Here is a 25154-nt window from a genome sequence, read left to right on the forward strand (position 1 = left end):
AACAGGAATGACCTGAGAGGCAGCAGCTCCCCACCTGGAAGACAGAGGAGGTCAGCCAGATCCCCCCAAACAAGTTCACAAGATCAAGGTCTTTTCCTGTTACCAGCTTAACTAATGTCACATGATTTTAATATTTTACATTATACTAAGATACCTGCAAGGAATTCCCTGGCGGTCCAGTGGTTAGGACTCAGCACTCTCACTGCCGGGGCCCAGGTTCAATCCCTGGTTGGGGAACTAAGACACCACAAGTTGCATGGCATGGCCAAAAATAATAATTAATTAATTAGTTAATTACTTAATTAAATACCTGCAGGTTTTAACTTGGGATGTCAAAATGTATTTGAAATCACACTTCAACAAATTTCTCTAAGTACTAATCTTGTTTCATGTGACTTTTCCTAGACAGAAAGACACTAAAGAAAAAGAAAAACAGGAAGAAAAAAGATACTTCCAATGTCTGCGCTTCATTTGAGAAAGGTGAGAAGGCAGAAAACCGGCAACTACCAGCTGGAGTGGACCCAACTGAGCGGAGCACTCCCCAGGCGTAAGAGCTGCACACAGACGTAATCCACCCCCTCTGCGGGGCTCCTCGGGATCCTGAGCGCTCTCCGAAAGAAACACTGGGAAGCCTAGACGTGGAGTATATATATCTGTTACACCAAAAATGTAATCTTAAAAGGCAGTTGTGTGTATTTCAGAGAATCAAAAGAGAAATCCCTGCCATATGGCTGTATTTGCTGTCCCTTTTCCCATCTGTCCAAACCCAAGCTCCATAGAAATAAACAATATTCAGCCCTGCTAATGGTCACAGTGACCACATTTGTGCCCTGCAGGCTTCAGGTCAGGACTTACTGACTGGAGCTGCAGTCTTCAGCTGATGGGCCGGAGAGGGAGAAGCACCCAGACACAAAGGAACCCATTGGCCCTGGGTATCTGTAAGTCTCTAATTATCCTTTCTAATTTTGGAGCCACGTGACTGGATTCCACACAGCACCACTGAACCCGCTAGCTAGCCTGAGTGCTCTGCAGCTGGACCACAAAGGGAGGGGATGCTACTCTTTGCTCCTTCATTAAACTATTGTGTTACATTCACAGGGTGAGCTATTTCCGCATTGGCATGAGGCTCTCTGGTCAACATCAGTGTTCAGAGCACCTGAGAGAATTAACTATTCCTGCCAAATTGATTCCAGGATCTTAAGAGGTGTTTTCATCTTATAATGAGCAATCTATTTGATACTGCAAAGGTACACAACCCTTTAAAAGACAGAGTCAGCACACATACTCTCTACAAACGTCCTTTCCAACCCTATTCTGGGATATTACAGATTTGAAGTATTTTCTTCTTTGACTTAAGTGGAGCTCAGTCCCGCTCTGGCCACAAAGCCTGGCTAAATCCAGGCCTGGGAGGTGTTCCAGAGGGAACTAAGGTGTGTTGAAGTGCCACAGGTCCTTGTCACCCTCCCCAACCACTCCACCTTTCTTACAGGAAGCAACACAATTGAGAACAGTGTCATCCTGTGTTCAAAAGAAATCACTGTCAGATACCGCCACTGAAATAATCTTTAATGATGTAAAAGCATATACTGATATAGAAAAGTATTTAAAAATATACCTAGGCAATGTCAAGCAAAAATATTCTTGTTTTGAGATCAAAAATAAATGGTCTCTGGAGCCTGACTGCCTGGGTTCAAATACTGGGTGTGGCACTTACCATTTGTGTGACTTTGAGCAAGTTACTCAACTGCTCTGAGCCTCGGTTTCCTTACCTGGAAAATTAGAACATTAATGTTCCTTTCCCTTAGCTTATTGTGTGAATTAAGCACCATGTCTTTACTAAAGAAAGAAAACCTATGGAATACATATGATGCATAGGACATAAGATGGTGTTTAGAAACAACCTAAAGTGATCTTATAATACTGTCTAATACTTTATACATCAAAAGCAGTACCTCAATAGGAATGGGCTTAATTTTCTTGGTTCAAGTCCAGCTAGAATCAAAGCAGCATTATCAAGCGCAGATTAGTCTTAGCATTCCCTTTCCTTTGTGCTTTCCTCAGAGTTCACTTTATCCAACACAGTCAGACCCCCCAGTCCACTGCCAAGGAAACAGGAGAGACCAGTGAGTAGAGGTGGAATGCTAAGCACGTGCACTTGTTTTATTTACCACTTTTGCTGTGTTGCTTTATCATAACATTTATTAATAAATGAATTTTTTTCTCCTTTGGCCTTGAGTGCCTAACAGAAGGGAGTCAATCGGGGTGACAGTTGTGCAGTCAGCGTCCTAGTCTGGACTTCCTTAACAGACTCAGTACCTCAGTATCTACTCCTTACCTCTGCAGAGGGATGTTTTAATGCAGAAGAAATTTTTAAAAGCCTGATCATTGATTACATTAAAAAATGTATGGAGACAGGTTTATTAACAATTTGGGAATTTTTTCTCTTTTTTTTAACATCTTTACTGGAGTATAATTGCTTTACAATGGTGTGTTAGTTGCTGCTTTATATAACAAAGTGAATCAGCTATACGTATACATATATCCCCATATCTCTTCCCTCTTACATCTCCCTCCCACCCTCCCTATCCCACCCCTCTAGGTGGCCACAAAGCACAGAGCTGATCTCCCTGTGCTATGCAGCTGCTTCCCACTAGCTATCTGTTTTACATTTGGTAGTGTATATATGTCCACGCCACTCACACTTCGTCCCAGCTTACCCTTCCCCCTCCCCGTGTCCTCAAGCCCATTCTCTACGTCTGCGTCTTTATTTCCTCTCCTGCCCCTAGGTTCTTCAGAACCTTTTTTTTTTTTTTTTTTTAAGATAACAATTTGGAAATGTTTTTCTAAAATTGAACACATACACCACCAACAACCACCAGCTCTACAATTACCAACTCAGACTTACGGCTCCATGAATATATGGCATGAGAGAAATTAGATCAAAAGAAAGAATACAGATATGAAACCAGGCAGCCTAGAACAGTCAATGTAGGAGTCACGCAATTTGAATTCTGGTGCAAGATCTGTCACCAGGTAATTCTATCCCACCCAACTGGGACTCAGATTCTTTACTGTAAAACAGGGTTATCTAAGACCCCCTTTAAGCTGGAAAATATCATTATTCTTCAACCCACGATTCCTCTGGTGCTACAACTTCTCCAAAGCACCAAGAAGGCAGAGAAGGTAGAGAAAAATATGAAAATTATTCCCGATTCCCTAAAATTTCTTAGAATGATTAAGCCCATCCTAATTTTTAACCGTGAATCACCAAACAAAAAACCTCCTCCACCTGTAACTGCTTATTATCTTATGCCAAGTCGAAGAACACAAATGGCGTGCCCTTGCCAAGCTGGTCTGTCCACATCACTAGCAGTGCTCAAGGAAGGGTGAATGACCACTGGTCAGGAATCATGTGGACAGTGCCAGAGCCCATCTCTAACATGCTTCTCATTCAGTACTGGAATTCGGTCTCATGGCTGGGCAAGATCTCATGGTTTGACAATGCAGGTAACACAGCTGAAACCTTATCTCAAGTTGGCCTGAAGTATACCACTGTCCACATCTGAGATGCTAAAATACTATAACCTACCCCAATACTCTCTCTTAACTACCCAGCTCTGCCCTACTAATGACTGGCACTCACCCTGGCCCCAACGATGGCTGCTTCCTATTCTAAGTGTGCAAACCACACTTTTGATAAACCTTTCACCTTCCTGTTCTGACTTGCTGATGTTTAATTCTTGTCTTTATTTACTTACCCTCCCTGTGGCTTCTGCAGCAAAGCCTCTCAGCCAAAAACACCTCAGGTCCCCAACAACTTCAACTCACTCCAGAAAGTTGGATTGGAATTTCAATGAAATTATCTGCATTTTACCACAACTTACAGTTACCCGAGATGATGGTGAAACTAAACGACTAAAGTAGCACCATCCACCCAGGGACACCCCCTCTCAAGGATGTCCCCTCAAAGACACCCCTCTCTCTGGCCCCTTCTAGAAACACCCCCTTCTCAGGGATGCCCCCCTTCCCTCAGGGATACCACCTCTTAGAGATCAGGTATAAATGCGGGTTTATCAGCCAGTTCTGATTCACACATTTGCTCCAGCTTCTACTTGGTACCAGGTACTGTGCTAGGTGCTTTAATCTATATTAACTCTTTAAATCACATGGCCACACAGCATACTAAGTATCATTAACCCTACTATGCAAATAAATAAAGGGGGTTTCAGAAAGAATAAGTGGCTTGTCCAAGAAATTCAGACCAATGTCTTCTGCTTCTGAGAGTTGTGTGACCCAAGAAGACAACCGACATCCATGGTCTATTTCACATGGAAATGCATAGCTGCAACGTTACCATGTGCCAGTCTTGAATGTGCTCAGCCAATTAACTATAAACCTATAAACTGCTTATAGGAAACACTTAACATAGAACAGACTGATCATAAAAACAGGCTCATTAGAAATCTGTAATATGGGGACTTCCCTGGTGGCGCAGTGGTTAAGAATCTGCCTGCCAATGCAGGGGACATGGGTTCGAGCCCTGGTCTGGGAAGATCCCACATGCTGCGGAGCAACTAAGCCCGTGCGCCACAACTACTGAGCCCGCGGCTCTAGAGCCTGCGAGCCACAACTACTGAGCACACATGCCACAACTACTGAGCCCACGCGCCTAGAGCCCATGCTCCGCAACAGGAGAGGCCACCTCAATGAGAAGAACGTGCACCACAACGAAGAGTAGCCCCTGCTCGCCGCAACTAGAGAAAACCCGCATGCAGCAACGAAGACCCAACGCAGCCAAAAATAAATAAATAAATTTATATATTAAAAAAAAAAGAAATCTGTAATGTATACTGACTTTAAAAAAAAAAACTGACATTTTTTCATACAACTTTAAAATAGTTTATCCCCATTTAACCTCCCCTGCACCTCCCCAAACATGTGAATTGACACATTTTAATTCAGGAAAAACATATTAAAACTAAATTCATAAAATGATTAAGAAGTTTAGCATTCTCTTCCCACTTATGGAGATGCTGAAGGACAGGTAAATGACCCTAGAACGATGAATGACAAGAGATGAAATGCTGGATAATCCATAAAGAGACAGGGAATCACTAAATGACAGGTATAGCACATAAAACCCACATAATTTGTGATTTTGTGTTCTAGGGAGAGTTAAATCCTAAAGTAGAGAGAGAAAATAAGTATTTATGGCGTTGACCAAGGGATCAGCTCTACCAAGCACCCATATAATTAGATCTTCCCCCACCATCTCAGGAACATGAAGACTTCCCAGCAGAATGGGACCTCACAGAGCAAACGGCCAAAAGAGATTATAGTGACCATCTAATCCAACACCCTCTACTTACAGTCAAGGAATCTCTGGCCTAATCAAACAACCTGCCCCTAGTAATCAACCAATGCCAGTGGCAGAATGAAAGCCAAGATCTCCCAGTGTCCTTTTCCCAGCACCAGGCCACTGCTACCAAAGCTGCATCATGGGAGCTAATACATACTCATCACCCACAAGTATTTGTTCAGGATCCAATTTACATACGGTAATACAAGAAATACTGCCAAATAGAATGTCCACAGGTTGCCAATTTGGCAAACCACTAAATTGTACTCTACCTGCCCCCAAAACCCAAATTACTTTTCACTCACATCATTCACTTATATCCACAGAAACCAGCCAAATGCTTTTCAAATATGTTCCACGCTCAGATTTCCCAAAGAAAAACTGCTACAAAAACCACCAGCACAAAATTAAGAGAATGGGACCAGTACCTTCCCCAGAAAGCAATCTCCGGGGTGCCTTTCGCGTAGGTGGAGTTACTGGAGCCACTCAGCCCATTGGTGTTCCCACCAGAATAGCCCATCACTATTCCACCATCTGCAGAGATGCTCAGGACGTCCTGCTGTCCTCCCATTGATGTCCTCTCCAGGAACTGACCACCTTCTTTAATGCGCTGTTGTATCATGGGAGTGAGGGGCACTTCAAAGCTAAAATAGCTATCAGGCTCTGAATATAAAGTCTCCAAGGACTCAGCACTGTAGTATAAAGAAGTGTTGTCCAAAATGGTTTCAAACTGGGAGCTGTACACATCAGTGGAGTCCTCTGCATAACCAGACCCAAGGATATCATCATCTCTGGCCCGAAAGTGCTCCTCTTGCTCAAGAATCCTGGAAAGCACATAAAACGGACGAATTTCAGTATCAGGTTACTCTTTCCCCTCCAACCATATAAAAAAGGGAACATTCTATAAAGCTAACACTTGTATTCAGTGGGCTTATGTCAATACATTTGGGAAGGAAGATTTCATAGAAACATATTCAGGCTGAAAAAACTCTTTAGCATACATACGCTATGCTACCCTCTACATAATTTAATATAGTTTTGAACTATTTCCTAATATGTGAATCAGGTCCAAAGAATATTTCAATAAAATGTTAAAATAATGAATTTTCATCTAGCCAACTAAACTCCAAAATTCCAAATTAACAGCTACTGTCATTCTTAATTTTAACAGAAAGAGGTCATTAACAGGTAAATGACCTGTTAGAAGATAAATATATTGTGTAAACTTAATGGACTAAAAATATACTAAACTTTCATCAGTCTGTTAATATTTTCTGATTTAAATAAGACCAAACGCCCTCAAGAAGATAAATATTCTATAATCCAAGGGCTGTCCCCTGGTGACAATAAGACAGCACTGCAGAGAGAGTTCAGGTCCAGAAACAGCCAGCCAGTAAACGACCTTTTAAAAAAATAAATAAATAAGAGCCAACAAACGTGTTTACTACAGGGCTAACCAAAACAGTGACAACCTACAAAAAACGTACAAGTTAATATACCTGGGGCGTTAATTAATTAATATGCAGCATGTTCTTCAAATATTAAAAATGAACATTAGAATAACTAAATAAAATTTTAAAACTCAGTAAGAGAAAGAAGACAAGAGACAGAAAAACGTGGAGCTGAATCTGGATGTGCCAATTACTAGCTGAGCCTCAGGAACAAAACAGAAATAGGAATAAAACTACCTGGTAGGTAACCCACATTTCTAGGTATTACCAGGATTCACGTTCAACAGTACAGTTGTCTCTGCTGTTTTTAAATTACTGAAGGCCTACCCCACACCAAGTACTATTGTGGGTTCTACCTCTAAATGGCTCCTCAGGGCACTTGCAGTGAAACAGGAAGCTCAGGATGAGGCCTCTCCCTACCTCTGCTCACCTACTTCCCACCCTCCCCCAGCCCCCAGGCTCCAGCCACACGGGGAGGAGGGCGGACGGAGGGACACATCTTAAAAGGCACCTGGAGGCTTCTGCTTCCCAGCATCCAGGAAGCATGCTCCATTAGCGACAAGCAGTCCTCCTTTGCCCAGGTGGTTCCCTCTGCCTGGTATATCCTCCTCCCCATTCTCTGCTGGGCAAACACGTATTCATTCCTGAAGTCTCAGCGTAACTATCACTTCCACAGAAAGGCCTTCCCCAAGCCGTCAACCGAATCAGCCTCTCTCCTGCATTCAGACTATTCTTTCTAGGGACCTCCCTGGCGGTCCAGTGGTTGGGACTTCGCCTTCCAATGCCGGGGTGAGGGTCTGAACCCTGGCTGGGCAGCTGGGGTGCCACGTGCCTCGCCTCGGGGCCAAAGGGCCAAAAAAAAGGTGAAGCAGAAGCAATACTGTAACAAATTCAATAAAGACATTAAAAATGGTCCACATCAAAAAAAACTTTAAAACAAAACAAAACTATTCTTTCTAGTATGTCTCCCTTCTTCTCCTTTACGGAACCCAGCACAATTAGAGGTCCCAGCATTATTAATGTGTTGATCTTCAGAAGTAAACTCCGTGAGGTCAGTGACCTCAGGCCATGTCTATTTTCCACTGTTTTTTTTTTTTTTTTGCCCTCCCCGCACAGCTTGCATGATCTTAGTTTCCCAACCAAGAATGGAACCCATGCCCCCTGCAGTGGGGGGCCACTGGACCGCCAGGGAATTCCCAGGGCCATGTCTATTTTGAACATTCCTTTATGCCCAGCATCTCTAGCCGTATCAAGGACAGAGCAGACAACTGAAAACCATTTGTGGAAGGACAGGAAGGGAAGGAGGGTGGGAGGAAAGGAGGAATGAATTAATAATCTGCACAAGCACAGAAGTGCATACCCCAGTGGGAATATAATTACCGAGCCATGTGCCACATATCAGGGCTCCTTCTGAGGGGAGTCTGGAGATTTTCTGTGTAGGGGGGATGGGGACAGGAGGGAGAGGAGTCCTGACAGCCAACCTAAAGGAGCATCTCTTCGTGGATCTGTTAGTTAACTGTGGAGAAAACGGCATCTCCTTACACCAAACAAACAAAACCCTTCAGGCATGACACAGATGTTTTCCCATGTGAACTACCACAGGTGGAGGACTGACAAGACGGCACACATTTGAAATGACTTTGCCAGAAGGAACACTCTACAGTCAGACTACAAGCAAAGGAAGTGAAGACAGACAGGTATGGCTTCCATTTTTCCAGTCTCTCAGCCGGTATGGATGCCAGAAATGTAGGGAGAGACCAGGAAATACCATATGATGCCAAGTTTACTCATCAGGGCTGTAATCAAAACATGCTGCTTGTGAGAAGGGAGACCCATGTGAGTGCCATGGAAGAACTGAATTCTGACCTCCTGATCTCCTCTTTCAATCTAGAAAACTGAGCCAGCCTCTGTGTTCCTACATGTATAAGGCTGTATGCAGGCAACAGTGCTGCACCCAGAAGAAATGCCTGAGTTAGGATGTAATGACTACAGGATGTCAAAAAGAGTTCAAACCTTTCCACATCGTTAAAGATAATCGTGGGGTATTTAGTTACCTTGATGTTGGAGAAGTTGCAACCTGTCTAATACAATAAAACATCAGAAATGGATTCACCTAGTTTAGAGTTCACAGTCTCCCCATATGGACAACTTTATAACAAGACCACTTTAACATCTCGGAACCTTAGAAGCAACATAGCTTACAGTCACTTCTCTTCCATTCTGTGGTAAACAAGGGCCCAGGATATTGTGAGTCGAGTTCTCACTGGCATCACAGACAGCAGGATACTATGCGAGCTCACCTTTCCCTGTCTCTCTCCAATTCAGGTTTCATCTCAAGATGTTCCTTGTTTTCCCTTAGGAAGACTTCATCCTCTCCGCTCTCAAGAAGAGGCTCAGGCAGAAATGGCCCTGAGCCAGTGGCCAGCCTCTCTGAAGGAGCTCTCCAGGTGTCATCCCAAACACTCTCAGTTAAACCAGCTGAATCCCACAAACCAGCAGATGAGACGAGATGGCTTGGCACTTTAGAAAACTCTTTGCTTTCAGGAGGGGTTGTCCTTTCCAATGATGTCTGAAAATCCACAGGTTGCCATGTCCCTCTTTTCTCCCCTCCTGTCCACAATATTTCCACCCCTTGAAATTCCACATGTTTGACCTGGCCTGGGCGTCCTGAGGAGCTGCCTCGACCACATTGCTCTGGGTGCTCTCTCCCCTGATCAGATCTCCTCTCTCTCAATAAACCAGCACTTCCCACTGAGCTGTGGGTCACGGGGCTCCCCACGGAGGATGCTGGACAAGCTGGCTCCTGCACATGGACAGCCCCCTTTCTCCCATTATTAGCTCTTAGGGAAAGCTCTGCTTGAGTTTCTCCAGTTAATAGTGCAGTCAGGTCCTCCTGGATGCTCAAATAAAAACTTTCCTCTGTCGTAACTTCAGCTGAAAGAGGTATATCGGGTGACTTTTCTCGGCCAGCAGGGAACAGTGTGTTGGCTCTCTGTGTTTTATGACTGGCAGGGTCTGGTTCTTGTTCCACCTGCTGAACTAAAAAAGTAGAAACCGCATCTCCATCCAGTACCTTTGTAGCCTGCAATGTTCCTGAAACTATTCTGGCTTCTGTGGCTTTCAGAGCTGAAATCAAAGAGTCAATGGGTTGTAAACTCTGTTCCTTGAGATGACTCTGAGAGGGGACCTCTCTGACCTCTTTTGGTCCTCCGGTAACACTGAGAAGCCCAGAGGGATGGCCAGCAAGAGACTGGACCCTCTGCTGCACCTGAGGGCAGCACGGCAGAGACTCGGCATCAAACTCGAGAGAGGCTCTTAGGCCTTCTCCACTTTCCTCCATGGTCCCATATTCTGGAAATTCATTTGTGACATTCGGGGGGAGTAAAGTGCTTCCTCCATGATCACCTACAAAGAGAACAGAATGGACACATGACTTGTTCTGAACAACAGATTCCAATGTGTGTTAATAAATCTCCATATGCATTAGGCATTCAGTCATCCTTATGTGATCCTTTCACTGTCTCCTGCCCCCACCTCTGCAACACTTGCTTCTCATAACCCTGCCGGTGGTCCCTTCCACTTAGCTTACACGAGAGTACCCACAAAGGTTTTGGCACAGACAGAGACAATCTAATGACACACGCCCTATTCAACCCTGCTTCTGATGAAGTCCCACATATGCACCTCGGTTGCTGCATATGCAAGAACAGATGAAAAGAAGGATATGTATCATTTTCCAAATACCACTCATGAAATAGCAACTAAAGTGTTTATATTGGGCACAACAACAAATAGTCTTACGATCCAGCCAACAATATCTGTGCAGTGCAATCTCTGAGATGGAAGCCTCAGAAAAAAGATACGATCTATTTAAAGTCAGTAAATATTTTTTTGGCTGGAAGCTTCCCCTTCACTGTTGGATTTCTGTTGGGGGGGGAATGCTTTCAGAACATCCCTGGGGAATGAGACTGAAGTCAAAATGGAATAGGAAACTTAGTATGTTAAGAAAGATCTCTGGGATCCCAACTGAATAAAATTTAAATGGTATCATATGCAGAACCCCAATATATGAAGCAGTAAAAACAATTAGCATATATTTACTATGTAGGATCAAATTTACATCCTTTTCTTATTAAAATGGCAGTCAATGAGAAAAATGAAGACATTCTGATAACAGAATTTTAAATTGAGGATTTATGGATAACAGTTACAGTCCTATCACCCCAGGATCCAATTTCCTTCTGAACTTGGTTTTGGTTACTTTGTATCGAGAATATCCTCATCTACCCTGGAAATGTAGGGTCCTCACTTGGATAACTTTATGACAGAGGACACCTGTTGTTTTTGTTATTGCTTTTAAAGCATTGCCAGCTACCTAACCTTCCTATTCAGTGAAATGTTTGATGACTGTCTGAATATATACAATGAAATGACATGAAAGACTTGATTCCAAGGCATGTACAAAATGAGGTAACTTGGAAACATAAGTTAATGTATAGTATCCCACAGTGTGGAAAATCTGATAAATAATAATACATCTAAGAGTGTATTCAGTTTCATATTTCATTTTTGAAATAATTTGAAACATATTTTTAAAATTAAATTTGAATCAGTATTGATGGAATCCAAGAAGCACTTCTCTGTGATTGTAGTATTGATAGTACCTTCACAAGACAGAAGTAAGAGGATGTGGCTTGCTTGAAATCTGAGGAGGAAGCAACTTTCAAACCCTGATTTTGAAAAGGAAGACAGTTAAAAGCAATAAAGATTCCTCTTCCTGTGGCACACTGACATTTTAAATTTTTCAATAAAGACTGTGATAGGACTTTTAAGATTCAGTTGTCTTTAATATATTCACAAAATTGTGTGACCATCACCGCAACCTAATTCCAGAACATTTTCATCACCTCCTACCACCACCATAAAACCTATATCCAATCCATTAGCTACCATTCCTCAGCCCCTGGTAACTACCAACCTACCTTCTGTCTCTATGGATTCACGTGTTCTACTTCATATCAACAGAATCACACAATATGTGGCATTTTTTGTCTTTTTTTCCACCTAGCACAATGCTTTCAAGGTTTATCCACACTGTACCATGTATCAGAACTTCTTTTCTTTTTATTGACAAATAATATTCCATTGTATGGATATACCACAGTTTCTTTCCATTCATCTGCTGATGGACATTTGTGTTATTTCCACATTTTAGCTATTATAAATAATGAACATTTGTGTACAAGTTTTTGTGTCTACATTTATTTTCAGTTCTCTTGGGTATATATCTATGAGTGGATTCTGGGTCACATGGTAACTCTCTCTCTTTAATGTTTGGAGAAACTGCCAGTTTTCCAAAGCAACTACACCATTTTACATTCCTACCAGCAAAGTCTGAGGGTTCTAGTACTGCCCATATTTTTTATTATAGCTGTCTTAGTAGATGTGAAATGCTATCTCACTATGGTTCTGATTTTGCTCAATATCATTAATCACTGTGGTAGTGATTAATGATATTGAGCATCTTGTCACATGTTTGTTGGCCATTTGTATGTCTTCTTCAGAGACATATCCATTCAAATCCTTTGCCCATTTCATAATTGGGTTACTTGTCTTTTTATTATTGAGTTGTAAGAGTCCTTTGTATATTCTGGACAGAAGTTCCTTATCATATATATACTTTGCAAACATTTTCTCCCATTCTGTGGGTTGTCTCTTCCCTTAGTTGATGGTGTTTTGTTTTCTTGTTTTTTTGTTTTGCGGTACACGGGCCTCTCACTGTTGTGGCCTCTCCCATTGCGGAGCACAGGCTCTGGATGCGCAGGCCAAGCGGCCATGGCTCACAGGCCTAGCCGCTCCGCGGCATGTGTGATCTTCCCGGACAGGGGCACGAACCCGTGTCCCCTGCATCAGCAGGCAGACTCTCAACCACTGCGCCACCAGGGAAGCCCGATGGTGTTTTTTTTGAAGCACAATTTTTAAAAATTTTAATAAAATCCAATATCTATTTTTTTTATTTTGTTGCTTGTGTCTTTGGTGTCATATGCAACAAATTATTGTCTAATCCAAGGTCACAAAGATTTAGTCCTCTTTTTTTTAAGAGTTTTACAGTGTTAGCTATTACATGTAGACCTTTGATCCATTTTGAATTAACTCTTGTATGTGGGGTAAAGTGGAGCTCCAATGTCATTCTGTTGCACGTGGATATCCACTGTCCCAGCACTACTGTTGAAAAAAACTATTATTTCCCCCACTGAACTGCATTAATACCTTCATAGAAAATCAACTGACCATAAACGTAAAGGTTTATGCCTGTACTCTAAATTCTGTTCCTTTGAGCTAGCAGCAAGTATAACACCATCTTGATTACTGTAGCTTTGCAGAAGTAAAATCAGGAAGTGTGAGTCCTCCTACTTTGTCCTTCCCTTTCCAGGTTGTTTTGGCTACTCTGGGACCTTGGCATTTTCCATATGAATTTTAGGATCAGCTTACCAGACACCTGAAATGTTCATAGAGGCTGGGATGAATCTGTAGAGCACTGCATCCTAACAATAGTACTATTAAGTCTTTTGATCCATGACTATAGGATGTCTTTCCATTTATTTAATTTTCTTTAATTTCTTTTAACATGTTTTTGTTTTAAATGTACAAGTTTTACATTACTTTTATTAAACTTACCCCCAAGTATTTTCTTTTTGATACTATAGCATGCAGAAATTTTTTCATTTTCAGATTATTCACTGCTAGCATATAGAAATACAACTGGTTGCCGAACTTACTATTTAGTACTAATAGCTTTTTTGTGGATTCCTCAGGATTTCCTATATATAAGATCATGTTGTCTGTGAACAGAGATAATTTTACTTTTTTTCTTTCTTATCTGGATGTCTTTTATTTCTTTTTCTTGCCTAACTGCACTGGCCAGACCCTCTAGTACAATGTTGACTGGAAGTGGTAAGAGCTAGACATCCTTGTCTTGTTCTGGATCTTACGAGAAAGCTTTCAGTCTTTTACCATTAAGTATGATATTAGCTGTGGGTTTTTCACAAACGCCCTATATATCAGTGTAAGGAAGATCCCTTCTACTCCCAGTTTGTCAAGTGTTTCTATCATGAAAGGGTGCCAAGTTTTGTCAAATGTTTTTTCTCTGTCAATTGAGATTTCCATGTGGGTTTTGTCTTTTAATCTAGTAAGAGTGCATTACATTAACTGACTTTTATATACTGAACCAACCTTGCATTCCTGGAATAAATACCACTTGGTCATGGTGCATAATCCTTTTTTAAAAGTTGCTAGATTCAGCTTTTTAGTATTTTTGCACCTATATTCATAAACAAAATTGGTCTTATGCTATCTCTGGTTTGGGTAGTAATGTGGGCTTAACGAAATGAATTGGGAAATATTCTATGTTGGCATTTATTTACACCTTTTTTAAAAAACATTTTTCATATTTTACACTTTTTAGGCTTTTAACAGTTTTCTCTTCCTTAATAATTCAGGGGACTTAATTTCCTCCGTAGTTTAAAAGCTATAAATGTATTGTTAAAATGCAATGAAAGAAAAAAGTATACAATCCAAAAGCATGGGCTTTTTTCTTTAACTTAGTAAAATAGCTTTAAATTGTTAGAGAAGTACTTAGATCACAGTGGGAAATATTTCCTATAGATGTTATAATGCTTTTATTTAAGTTAGAGTATGCCTTTACAAAAAATAAGGATCATAGAATATAAAACTGCAAAAGTCAAAGGAATCAAAGAATTAATTTGGCTACCTAACATAATTAGCAAGAAAACAGGCTCAAAGGAATGATGTACTTGCCAACATGATACAACAAATAAAAACCAGAGCTTATCTATTTTACCTCTACTAAGCTTTACATCCCTCCCCTGCCCTCCATCTTTATTGGTATTGAGATACCGTAGTATGTGTCTTCAATCTTTTCCCTGAAATTTAAAAAATCTTCTGAGGGCTTCCCTGGTGGCACAGTGGTTAAGAGTCCGCCTGCTGATGCAGGGGACACGGGTTCGTGCCCCGGTCCGGGAAGATCCCACATGACGTGGAGCTCTTGGGCCTGTGAGCCATGGCCGCTGAGCCTGCGCGTCCGGAGCCTGTGCTCCGCAACGGGGGAGGCCCGTGCACCGCAAAAAAAAAAAAAAAGATAAGAAATAAAAAGTGTTGGTAAGGATGTGAAAAAAAGAGAACCCTAGTACACTGTTGATGGAACATAAATTAGTGCAACCTCCAGCGTGTGGAGGTTCCTCAAAAAATTAAAAATAGAACTACCATATGATACAGCAATTCCACTTATGGGTATTCACCTGAAGAAAACAAAAACACTAATTAGAAAAGATATCTGCACCCCTATGCTCACTGCAGCATTATTTACAATAGCCAAGATACGGAAACAACCTAAGTGCCCATCGATGGATGAACGGATAAAGAAACTGTGGTATATATATATTATATATAGTTTATATAATGGGATATTATTCAGCCATAAAAAAGAATGAAAACTTGCCATTTGCAACAATATGATTGGACCTTGAGGACATTATGCTAAATGAAATAAGTCAGAGGAAGACACATACTGAATGGTCTCACTTACATGTGGAATCTTAAAAAAAAACAAAAACAAAAACAAGCTCACATATACAGAGGAGAGACTGGAAGTTGTCAGAAGGATGTGGGGGGAGGTGAAACAGGTAAAGTGATTCAAAAGGTACACACTTCCAGCTATAAAATAATCATGGGGATGTAATATACAGCACAGGGACCATAGTTAATAATACTGTCTTGCATATTTGAAAGTTGGTAAGAGAGTAGATCTTAAAAGTCCTCATCACAAGAAAAATAATTTCTATAACTACGTATGGTGATGGACTTACTGTGGTGATCATTTCACAACATATACAATAATGAATCATTACATTGTACACCTGAAACTAATATAATATTGTATGTCAATTATACTTCAAAAAAGAATTCTTGAAATCATGGAGAAACAAGCCTGCTCCAAAAGATGAGCTTCAGAAAAACCGTGGCCCTTCTAAGACTGACCCTGCTTGAGGCCCAGTAAATGAAATGGATTTCTTTCTACTCTGCGTAGCAAACTCCTTAAAAGAAAATGGCTGAAGGAAAAAAAAAAAAGAAGAAGAAAAAGAACTATTTGGCAAGTCTTCTGCAGACTTGGTCACAGCTTCACAGTAGAAATGTGAAGTAAAGAAGTTTATCATAAGGGATTCTGAGCAACTGGATATAGGTTTCCCAAAAGACTATGGGGGCCACGTCCATGAAACCACAATTACGAATCATACACACACTCCCTAGGAACTAGGCCCAGTCATTTTTAGGAAAAGATTCTTTGTTTGTTTTATCTTATTTTGTGTTGTTGCCACTAGAATATAAACTCCAAAAGAAAAGCACTTTGTCTGATTTCCTTACCATTATATCCCCAGAGCCTAGAATAACAGTACCGAGCAAAATGGATATATTTGTTGAATCAATGAATGAATGAAGAATGTCCTATAACCAACAGGATACCATTTAATAGAACCTCAAAAGAGAAACAGAAAGAAGCCTCCCAAAACCCAAGCAAAATACTACACGTCAATGCCACCTAAGTTCTGTCCCCTACTCCCAAGTACAGGCTGAAGAGAATGCTGAAAACATTGCGGGGGGTGGGAAGGAGCTTGCAGTCCAGCAACTCTATCTGCATATATTTTCTCTTGCAGACAAAGTTTAAGCAGTGGTAAAGTTAAGTGGGGACAACCTTGGCCATAGTTCTAGAATTCACCATGATCCTACATGGGCTGTTACCATTAAACATTAATTTCTCAATTGTTTATCTTACTCTCTAAATGCTATGTTGCCCTATATGGTAGCCACAGCCACATATAACTACTTAAAAATTAATTAAAATTAAACTGAAAATCCAGTGCTCAATACCATATGTTGCTAGTGGCTATCATATTGCACCAGAGATACAGAACATTTTTCCATGCTCACAGAGAAGTCTGTTTGAAAGCACTGCCCTAGAACCTTCCTACTCAAAATGTGGCCAGGGGAGAGCAGCATAGGTATCACCCAGGAGTCTGTTTAAAATGCAGACTCAAGTACCATCTCAGACCTTCCTAATCAGAATCTGTATTTCTAAAAAGAACCCCAGGTAATCTGTATACACTTTAAAATATGGTAGTACTTCTCCAGAGAACTACAACAATATCTAGAAGTTGTTCTGACTACATTTAAATGGTTTTTATTCTGAAAGATAATCTTAAGAGTTCCTACCTCCTAACCAAAAGGTCCAAGTGTTCAATCAAGTAAACAAGAGGTAAAGAAAACATGCAGCCTCTCCTTCCAATCAAGAGAAAGCCTTGTGCATTCTGGTCTGGGTTTGCCATCCAGCTGATCCAGGATCCTTTCAGCAGAGGAAGAGAACCACCTCGACTGTGATGGGACCTGTCTTTAGTTTATAGCTCACAGTGAATTTCTCCCACAGTGAATGGTCAATGACTCTACCTTTAGGCAAAAGACCATAAAGTCCTAAAAAAAAACCTACAAATGTAAAACTGAGCATTAGTAAATGCCTGTACATTAACATCTGTACATAGCCTTAAAGAAATTACATTGTAGCTTAAAAGAAAGAAGCTGAGGGAAAGGTAAGGTTTTTCTGTTTTTAAAAACTGGGAGATTTTCCCAGACTTTCAAGGTTCATGTCACTGGATATATCACTTGTAAAATAAAAATGCATAGGCAAATTCACTCTCGTGTGGCACTTTCAAGACAGCACTATTTTTTATAAGTACAGTTGAGCACATTTTCAATCCTTTATAAATCATGGCTAACCCAGCCACTAGAAGTCAGTTTCTCTCCTTCCCTTGTAGGTTGTTCATAAATGCAGTAATGTCCTTGGTGCTCTCTGTTCCCTAATGAATATCAGCTACCAAACATATTAAAACGTATATAATCAGTTAGTGTGATAAAAGAACTATAAATTCTTAAGTTATTTCAACACTGGAAAACTTACAGAAACAACCTTAAAGACACACTGCCCCCCACCTGTCAGGAAGGAATTCAATCCCATGGACAGAAGGGTGCCTGATTGTCCCCTTTAGTCTGGAATTTCATAAATCAATAAAAATAAATTGAAGACAAAGGTCCAATTTACAAAGCAACATAAAAAGTAAGCCTTGCAGAGTAAAAAAATCTCAAATACATTTTATCTATAAGTAATCATAATCCTTAACTGTGAATAACAATGATCAATGTTTCTAACAATCAATAAACGCCTCCAGTATCACAGTGATGCATGCATGGTTTTGATTTGCAGTGCAGTAGAAAAAGTTTTACTTAAAAAAAGGAAACAAACAGGAGAATAATCTATTTTTACTAAGCAACAGAAAATATATTTAGTATGATAAAGGTGATATAAAATGAGTATGAGTAATGATAATTTGCTAAATGAGTAATCTAAGCACATTATATTTTGGTACACACTCTTAATAAAAGTCCCACTTTGGAGACGGCTACAGTATATAGTTGAGGATGCTGGCTATTACCTGGTCACTAATAACTCTCTAAAAGCACAGATATTTAAGGTATTTATGTTACAAAACCCAGGAAAAGGTCTGCCAACCACTACACAAGCTATTAGCATGTGCACACGAGACAGTTCTATTAATTGGACACTCTTTCCCCAAGTGATTAATAGTTACAGCTGTGCTCATCACAAACTAAATTTCACATACTAATGATTCAGAACCCAATTTTTCTCCTTCAATTCTAGTCCCTGGGGAAATGAGACTAGCTTTCCATTCCAGTCAACTGCAGAGGAGCTCTGTGGGCTAGGAGCAGCAGCACACAACACACGGAAGGTAAGACAAGTGCGCTAAGGAGCAGCCCAGCGACCTTAACCCAGGCCTCTGCCAGCATGCAGAGACCTGGCACTCATCACGGAGGAGAAATTCTAAGCTGCAAGAGCTGAATTTAGACCTATCTTTAAAATCATTGTTTTTAAAAGCTGGTTTCCTTTTCTCAATCAGTAGGATTCTCCACTTTGACCTATCATCCACTCTCATTTGTTTCTTCTTATATCCACACTTTGTGCTTCTCCTTCCAGTCTTAGCGCTTCTGATCATCATTGCTCCTCTGATTTCACCCATTCTATCCTTTTTCTACTTCTTCCTGTTAGGAATCCACACTTTTAAAAACCCAATTTTATGTTCTAATTTTTTCCAGCTTTATTGAGATGTAATCGATATATAACATTGTGTAGGTTCAGGGTATACAACGTGTTGATTTGATAAACTTACAGATTGAAAAATGATCACCACTATAGCTTGAGCTAACACCTCCGCCACATCACACAATTACTTCTTTTTTGTGGTGAAAACATTTAAGATCTACTCTCTTAGCAGCTTCAAAGTACATCATACAATATTATTAACTATAATCACGATGCTTTACATCAGAGCCCCAGAACTTATTCATCTTGTAACTGTAAGTTTGTACCCTTGACCAGCATCTCCCCATTTTCCCCACCCTGACAGCCCCTGGTCACCACCACTTTACTCTCTGAAAACCCAATTTTTAAATTTCTCTGATCTTCACTGATTTTTTTTGTTTTCTCTTTATTTTTAAAAGCAAAAGTTTAAGCTTTTAAAGAACTCCACAGTCTTGTTTATAGCAGGCTCTCTTCTGCTAAAGTTAACACAGATGTGGTGGTATTAATATAAGTTCTTATTTAAGATATTTTATTAAATATTTTAATATTTTAAAATTGAAATATTAAAGAAATTTAATACTTAAGTTGAAATTCAAAATACTATACAATTCTTTTTCTTAAAAATCACAAATGCTAAGTGGCTGGAGTGCCTAGCAGTGATGATCCACTACAGCTGTGGACTTCCCTAAACCGCTGTGTGCCAAGACAGATGTCAAGTGCAGTGGAAAACAACAGCTCCACTCAGCCTCCAGCCTGTCACAAGCCTCAGCTGATCCATATTTGCATTCAGTAGTTTTCATGCTCAATAAGAGACCCACAGTTTTGCTAAGGATTCAGGCTGCAAATTGACATGAGCAGTAATTCCAAGCGTCTCTGAAAATGCAAATTTCACCGAAGTCAAGTTCCCTGGTGAGAGAGAAATAAATCTTGAACTACTCTAAAAGTGACACTTTCCACAGACCAGAAAAACACATCCCCATGTGTAAAGTGAGGAAAAATAAACCTCCAGCAGAGACCACCTCAGCCTCAAGGACAGTGCTCAAGGAGCGGCGGTGGTGCTGCCTGGGCTAGCCACGCTCTCCTCCAGAGACTCCGGCAGAGCAGGGGGAAAGCAGTCTGAGCTCTTTAAGAGGAACTCCTCCCCATTCCCATCCAGTGCCACAACATGATGGCTTTCTAAAACTACAGGGGTAGCTGGTTTCCTCTTTCTTTCTATATAATACATCAGAAACAGGGAGAAACAGGATGATAGAATTCTGTGTTCCCAGGAAAGGCGTTTGAACAACAACAAAAAACAATGAAAGGAAATAAAATTACAGGTAAGAATAATATTCTGTTTTCTATTTAAAAATAAAAATTTTGAAAAATCCAATGTCAGATGCTAAAATAAACCTTCCACGTTAAAGCCAGGGTAGGTTCTGGGCAACAGCACTCGGAGGGCAGGTGGTGTCTTTCTGGCGGCTGGGGAATTAGAGAACGGCTGGCGTGGACACCCCGGATAAATGCAGTATGTGCTTCTCTAGTCAGGATTCAGCAAAACCTCATCCAGCCCCAGCAGTCTCCTACTGGGATGGTCAAAAGACAAGACTAGTAAGCAAAAGCAGTCAATAATACAGACGGATCATTTTACAGCAGCATTTTACAAAAGATAGATATATAAAAATATATTTGCCTGCATAGACCTACAAATAGAGGTTACTCACAGAGATTACTGTAGCTCCAGCAGTTACCCATTGATCATAGAAAATGCCCAGTTCATCAGCTTAACGCTTGAGAAAAGTTAGCTAGAAAAGAAGCTGGCTAATTCAAAATCTGCCGTTCTAGTAACTGGAAGCAAATGAGTTTCAGATTTCCTGGCAGCCCCTGTGGCCCTGCAATGCACAGGGTGATGTCCATGGAAGCGCTCTGAGCACCAGGAGCCCGGCTGAGCGAGCTGCCGCCTCTCCCTGTGTCACAAAGGCACAGCAGCCTGCCCTCACGCTCCCGTCTGCCTCTGCGCTCTCCACCTTGGTAGCTTACCGAAAACAACCACCGTAGGGCCTTTCTATATTTGTGAAAACTACTTCCAAGGAGATAATGGAGATGACGGGAGTGAGCTTTAATGTAACCATTTCCCCAGTGCAGCAGCAGGAACCCCAGCAAAGCCTCGGAGAGGACTGTACCACCCCGAGTGACATCAGAGGTGGGGCTGTCATCTCAGAATTATGCAGCATTTTCTCTGATGCAAGAAGGACACGCGTGAAAGGAGATGGATGGGCTCCCTTTTAAAGGATTTAATTCTTGTGTTATTTAACCAGAAAAGGCAAAAGCAAATGTAATGTTGAACAACTGCTGTGGGAGGATCTCAATCCTGCTTTCCCGGTCCTCATCTCACGGCTAAATGACGCTGCCAACTAAAGTCATTTTACTGACGACTGCATTACCATTCCTGCAATTAAATTCTTATTTAATGGGTAGCTGATATTACTTGGAAAATGTGACATGAAAAAATTCGAAGACATTAACATTTAGTTTTAAATATGATGACATAAACTTTTACATCACCAATGGTACCTCAGATGTATGCAATACCTTTCTACACAATCTCAATAAAAATACTAAATGAAAAACTAATGGTTTTGTAGATGAGAAAAGTGAAGTGAAAAATAGCACGAGATGAAGAGCATAATGTAATATTGGTCCTTAGTCTTAGTAACAGAGGTTAATACAAACATTGAAAATATCTCATCTTCTATAACCTTAATTTTCCAACCAGTATAAAAAGCAAAGGCCAATACAAAGCAATTGATGATTATTTTTATTCACTCCATATGCATTTACTGAGTACCTAATAGGTGTGAGATAATGTGCTGAGTTTAATTTGGAGTATACATTTCTCATAAATAATATAGCCAGAATAGAAAATATTTATAAAATGCTTACTATGTGCCAGACACCACACTAAGCAGCTTTATTGTATTAACTTATCTATTCCTACCAGCAGCCCTGTGGGATAGCTACCATAATTAACCCACTTTACAGATAAAACTACTGAAACGCAAGAAGTATCTGACTTGTATGAGTTCACATGGCTAAAACCGGCACAGGCAGGATTCAATTACAGGCACTAAGGCTGCAAAGTCCACCCTCTCAGTCCATAAAGCTACACTGACTCCTGGGGGCTTCCTTGTCAAGTAAAACAATTCCAAAGGAAGAATATAATTTTCAGAATTTGGAACCACAGCAAGTCAAAAATAGCAAGAAGATTCACCCAAATATAAGAGGATAAAGGCAGAGAGTACACCTAGAGAAAGCATACGAAGATAGTGAAAATGACACCCAGGAGAGGAATTTCAGTGCTGACTGTTCCAGTGACCTTGGGCCAATGGCTTTAAATCTTTCGGCTTTAGTTTCCTTACTTCTGAGCTATAGATTTTTAAATTATAAAAGCACGGTTAAAGCGCACAATCTAGGCTTGTAGTCTGGGTTCCATCACTTTCCAATTATGTCCCTCAAGCAAGATTTAACCTGAGGCGCTCAATTTTCTCATCCAAAAAAAATGAGGAAAACAATGAGGTTGTTCTGAGAATTAAAGTAACTATTCATATAAATATATAAAGCACTCATACTAGCAGCCAGTATATAATAAAAGCTCAAGATTATTATTATTGTTACTATAATCATCATTACTTTTAGCATTATTACTGCATTTTTAAACTACAACTGCCAGCTTCCTCCCTTTTCAAAAACTTCTCCAAGAAGAGCTGCGATTTTTCCAGAGTTGGTAGGAAAAGCAGAAAGGACAACCTTTGCTGGTGTCATACAAACATTAACCAACCCATGAATCACCAACTCTCTGTGAGATATAAGCTGAAGTTGTTGGGTGTGCTTTCCAAGAAAGCTCCTTACAAGGGGAAAAAACTCAAATACATGAATGAGGGTGCTGAATAAAGTTACTGAGATTATAAAAAGGCTACATAACTAAGATGATCCCCTTAAATGCATCTACCAGTGACTGTGAGGAAATGAAACTGTCTCAACCACACAACTGTCTCATTTCCAAATGTCTAGCATTTCACATTAGGCTTTAATTAGCAATATCTTTGACAGACATCCTAAAACTCACCATTTTAAAAAGTAAAGCTTGAAAATAAATTTGTTACATATTCTCTAGTCTCTCATGTACACTATCTCTAAAAAATATACATATGGAAACAGCACCTGAGTCTACGACTGGGTTGGCAGTGACATCCTGAAGTCTTTGACTGTCTGGTTTTGTTTTGTTTCTGAAATGTAACCTAATAAAGCTGCTTGAAAGACAGATAATATCAATAATATTCAGATGAGAGAACCATTAAAAAATTTACCAACCAATATTCTGTTTATATCTCCTCTGTAAAAGATAATTTGTTTTTCTAGAAATATCACGGACAGACTGTACCAATCAAAAAAGCTAGATTTATAAAATACACTTTTTCATTAAAATTTAAGATCTTCTAAACAAAAGTATACAACAGCCAACTGCAACCAATGTTTTTTAATGAAGAAAGTATGAAATTTAAATTATAAAGTATTTTGAGTGTTAACATAAAGTTTGTATTGACTGTATCTTCTTATTTTCTGTGTTGATGCTCTGGCATCTGGGGCCTTGATCTTGGAGAGGCAGCCCCTCCCAGGGCTAGCTATTTCCTGAAGAGAGCAAAGGACTCCCCTGGGACTACACTTCTGATGCACCAATCAACCAATCCAGAGCCATACCCCATGCATCTCCTTCCTCAACCTCTCCCACCTAAGCCAATATTCCCCGGCTCTAAGTCACCCAAGGGCCTGGCATGGGACAACTAGGAACTACCCCTAGACTTTAACCCTTGAAATTATTCAAACTATATAATCCTAAGCTTACGTAGGTATCCACCCTGCCTTACCCATTCCTTCCAGCAAAAACTCCATTAAAGGCTGGGCTGTGCTCTTCCCCACCCACCTCTATCCCCATGTGGCCCTGCAGGTGTTTCTAGAGATCTGTGAGTACACTTCTTTCTTCATGACAATTATTCCCGTGTCTGTGTGACTTACCATACCTGATTAAAACAAATCCTAAATACAAATCTTGTAAGAAAGTTTTAAGAGAAATGAATAATTAATTATTCTTGAATAACAAAATTTCAAATCAGTAATGTATTTCTAGACTTTATTGTCACTAGCACTGACAAGCTGTAGGTAATAAATTGCTATTTGATATAACGTGTTACTTCTCAAAAATTTCCAACAAAGTAATACAAACAGGCAAGCAAACTACTGTTATCCAATTTAGTGCAAAATTTTAGAATTAAAAATATTTTACAAATAAAGATTGTATAATGCCAATTTTATCACAACATATGATATTTTATTATTTGCCTTTATTACTTACTAAATCCATAAGGAGACAAGATTATCCGAAGAACTGGTAACAATAGTTCCTTATTTGAAATAACTTCGTTCTATTGAGCAAATTTCAACAAATAAGAAGCCAGTTTTCCAGGCTTCCCTGGTGGCGCGGTGGTTGGGGGTCCGCCTGCCGATGCAGGGGACGTGGGTTCGTGCACAAGTTATTTATTTTTTAATTCTGGTTCTTAGATGTTAACAAACATACTCAGTGCCAATTTCAGGATTATAAAAATTTAGTTTTTACATATTAGTCTACTGTCTCTATTATAAGGTACATCTGAATGTTTAAGATTAACATAGAAAACAGAATCCAGAAAGACATAACATGAAAATAAATCCAAGCGAGCAGAGAGGACACGTGTGTACACCAAGACTAGAAATAATGACAGTTATGCCAGAGCTTTATACTCTGAACATTGTTTTAAAAAAAAAAAAAAATTCACTTGTAATTTATAAGAAATATATACACAGCCCTCCTAGTAAGCTTGTAGGGAAACATACCTTACAAAAAGTGTGTATGTCTGAAACCTCCTGTTCAGTAAAGATATAATTTAAAATCACCTACAAACTCTCCAACTCTCCCAGGACTGCTTGGCAGGATGACCACAGTCAGTGGACCTGAGGGTCTGCATTGGTGAGGAGAGGGTGAGCCCTCTCAAGAGTGCAGAACCACTGCGCCTTCTCTGCGCTACAGACTGTGGGGAGGCGACGGGGG

At 40.2% G+C, this 25154-nt stretch overlaps 1 protein-coding gene and 1 non-coding gene across 3 annotated transcripts in view; one reads left to right on the plus strand and one right to left on the minus strand.

The window, feature by feature from the left end:
* Positions 1–25154, minus strand: part of PSD3 (pleckstrin and Sec7 domain containing 3) — a 557682-nt gene that overhangs the window by 367443 nt on the left and 165085 nt on the right. For both annotated transcript variants that reach the window (XM_024765145.1, XM_024765144.1), the window contains exons 3-4: positions 9111–10215; positions 5788–6183 (exon numbers count right to left, since the gene is read on the minus strand). In XM_024765145.1, the coding sequence (XP_024620913.1) occupies positions 5788–6183; positions 9111–10215 (1501 nt within the window). The remainder of the gene's footprint in view (positions 1–5787; positions 6184–9110; positions 10216–25154) is intronic.
* TRNAE-CUC (transfer RNA glutamic acid (anticodon CUC)) lies at positions 166–237 on the plus strand. The gene has a single exon. It is a non-coding gene; the product is annotated as a tRNA-Glu (tRNA).

The sequence above is a fragment of the Neophocaena asiaeorientalis genome, unplaced genomic scaffold (genome assembly GCF_003031525.2).
Source record: "Neophocaena asiaeorientalis asiaeorientalis breed wild unplaced genomic scaffold, Neophocaena_asiaeorientalis_V1.1 scaffold14, whole genome shotgun sequence".
In the NCBI taxonomy this organism is placed as follows: Eukaryota; Metazoa; Chordata; class Mammalia; order Artiodactyla; family Phocoenidae; genus Neophocaena; species Neophocaena asiaeorientalis.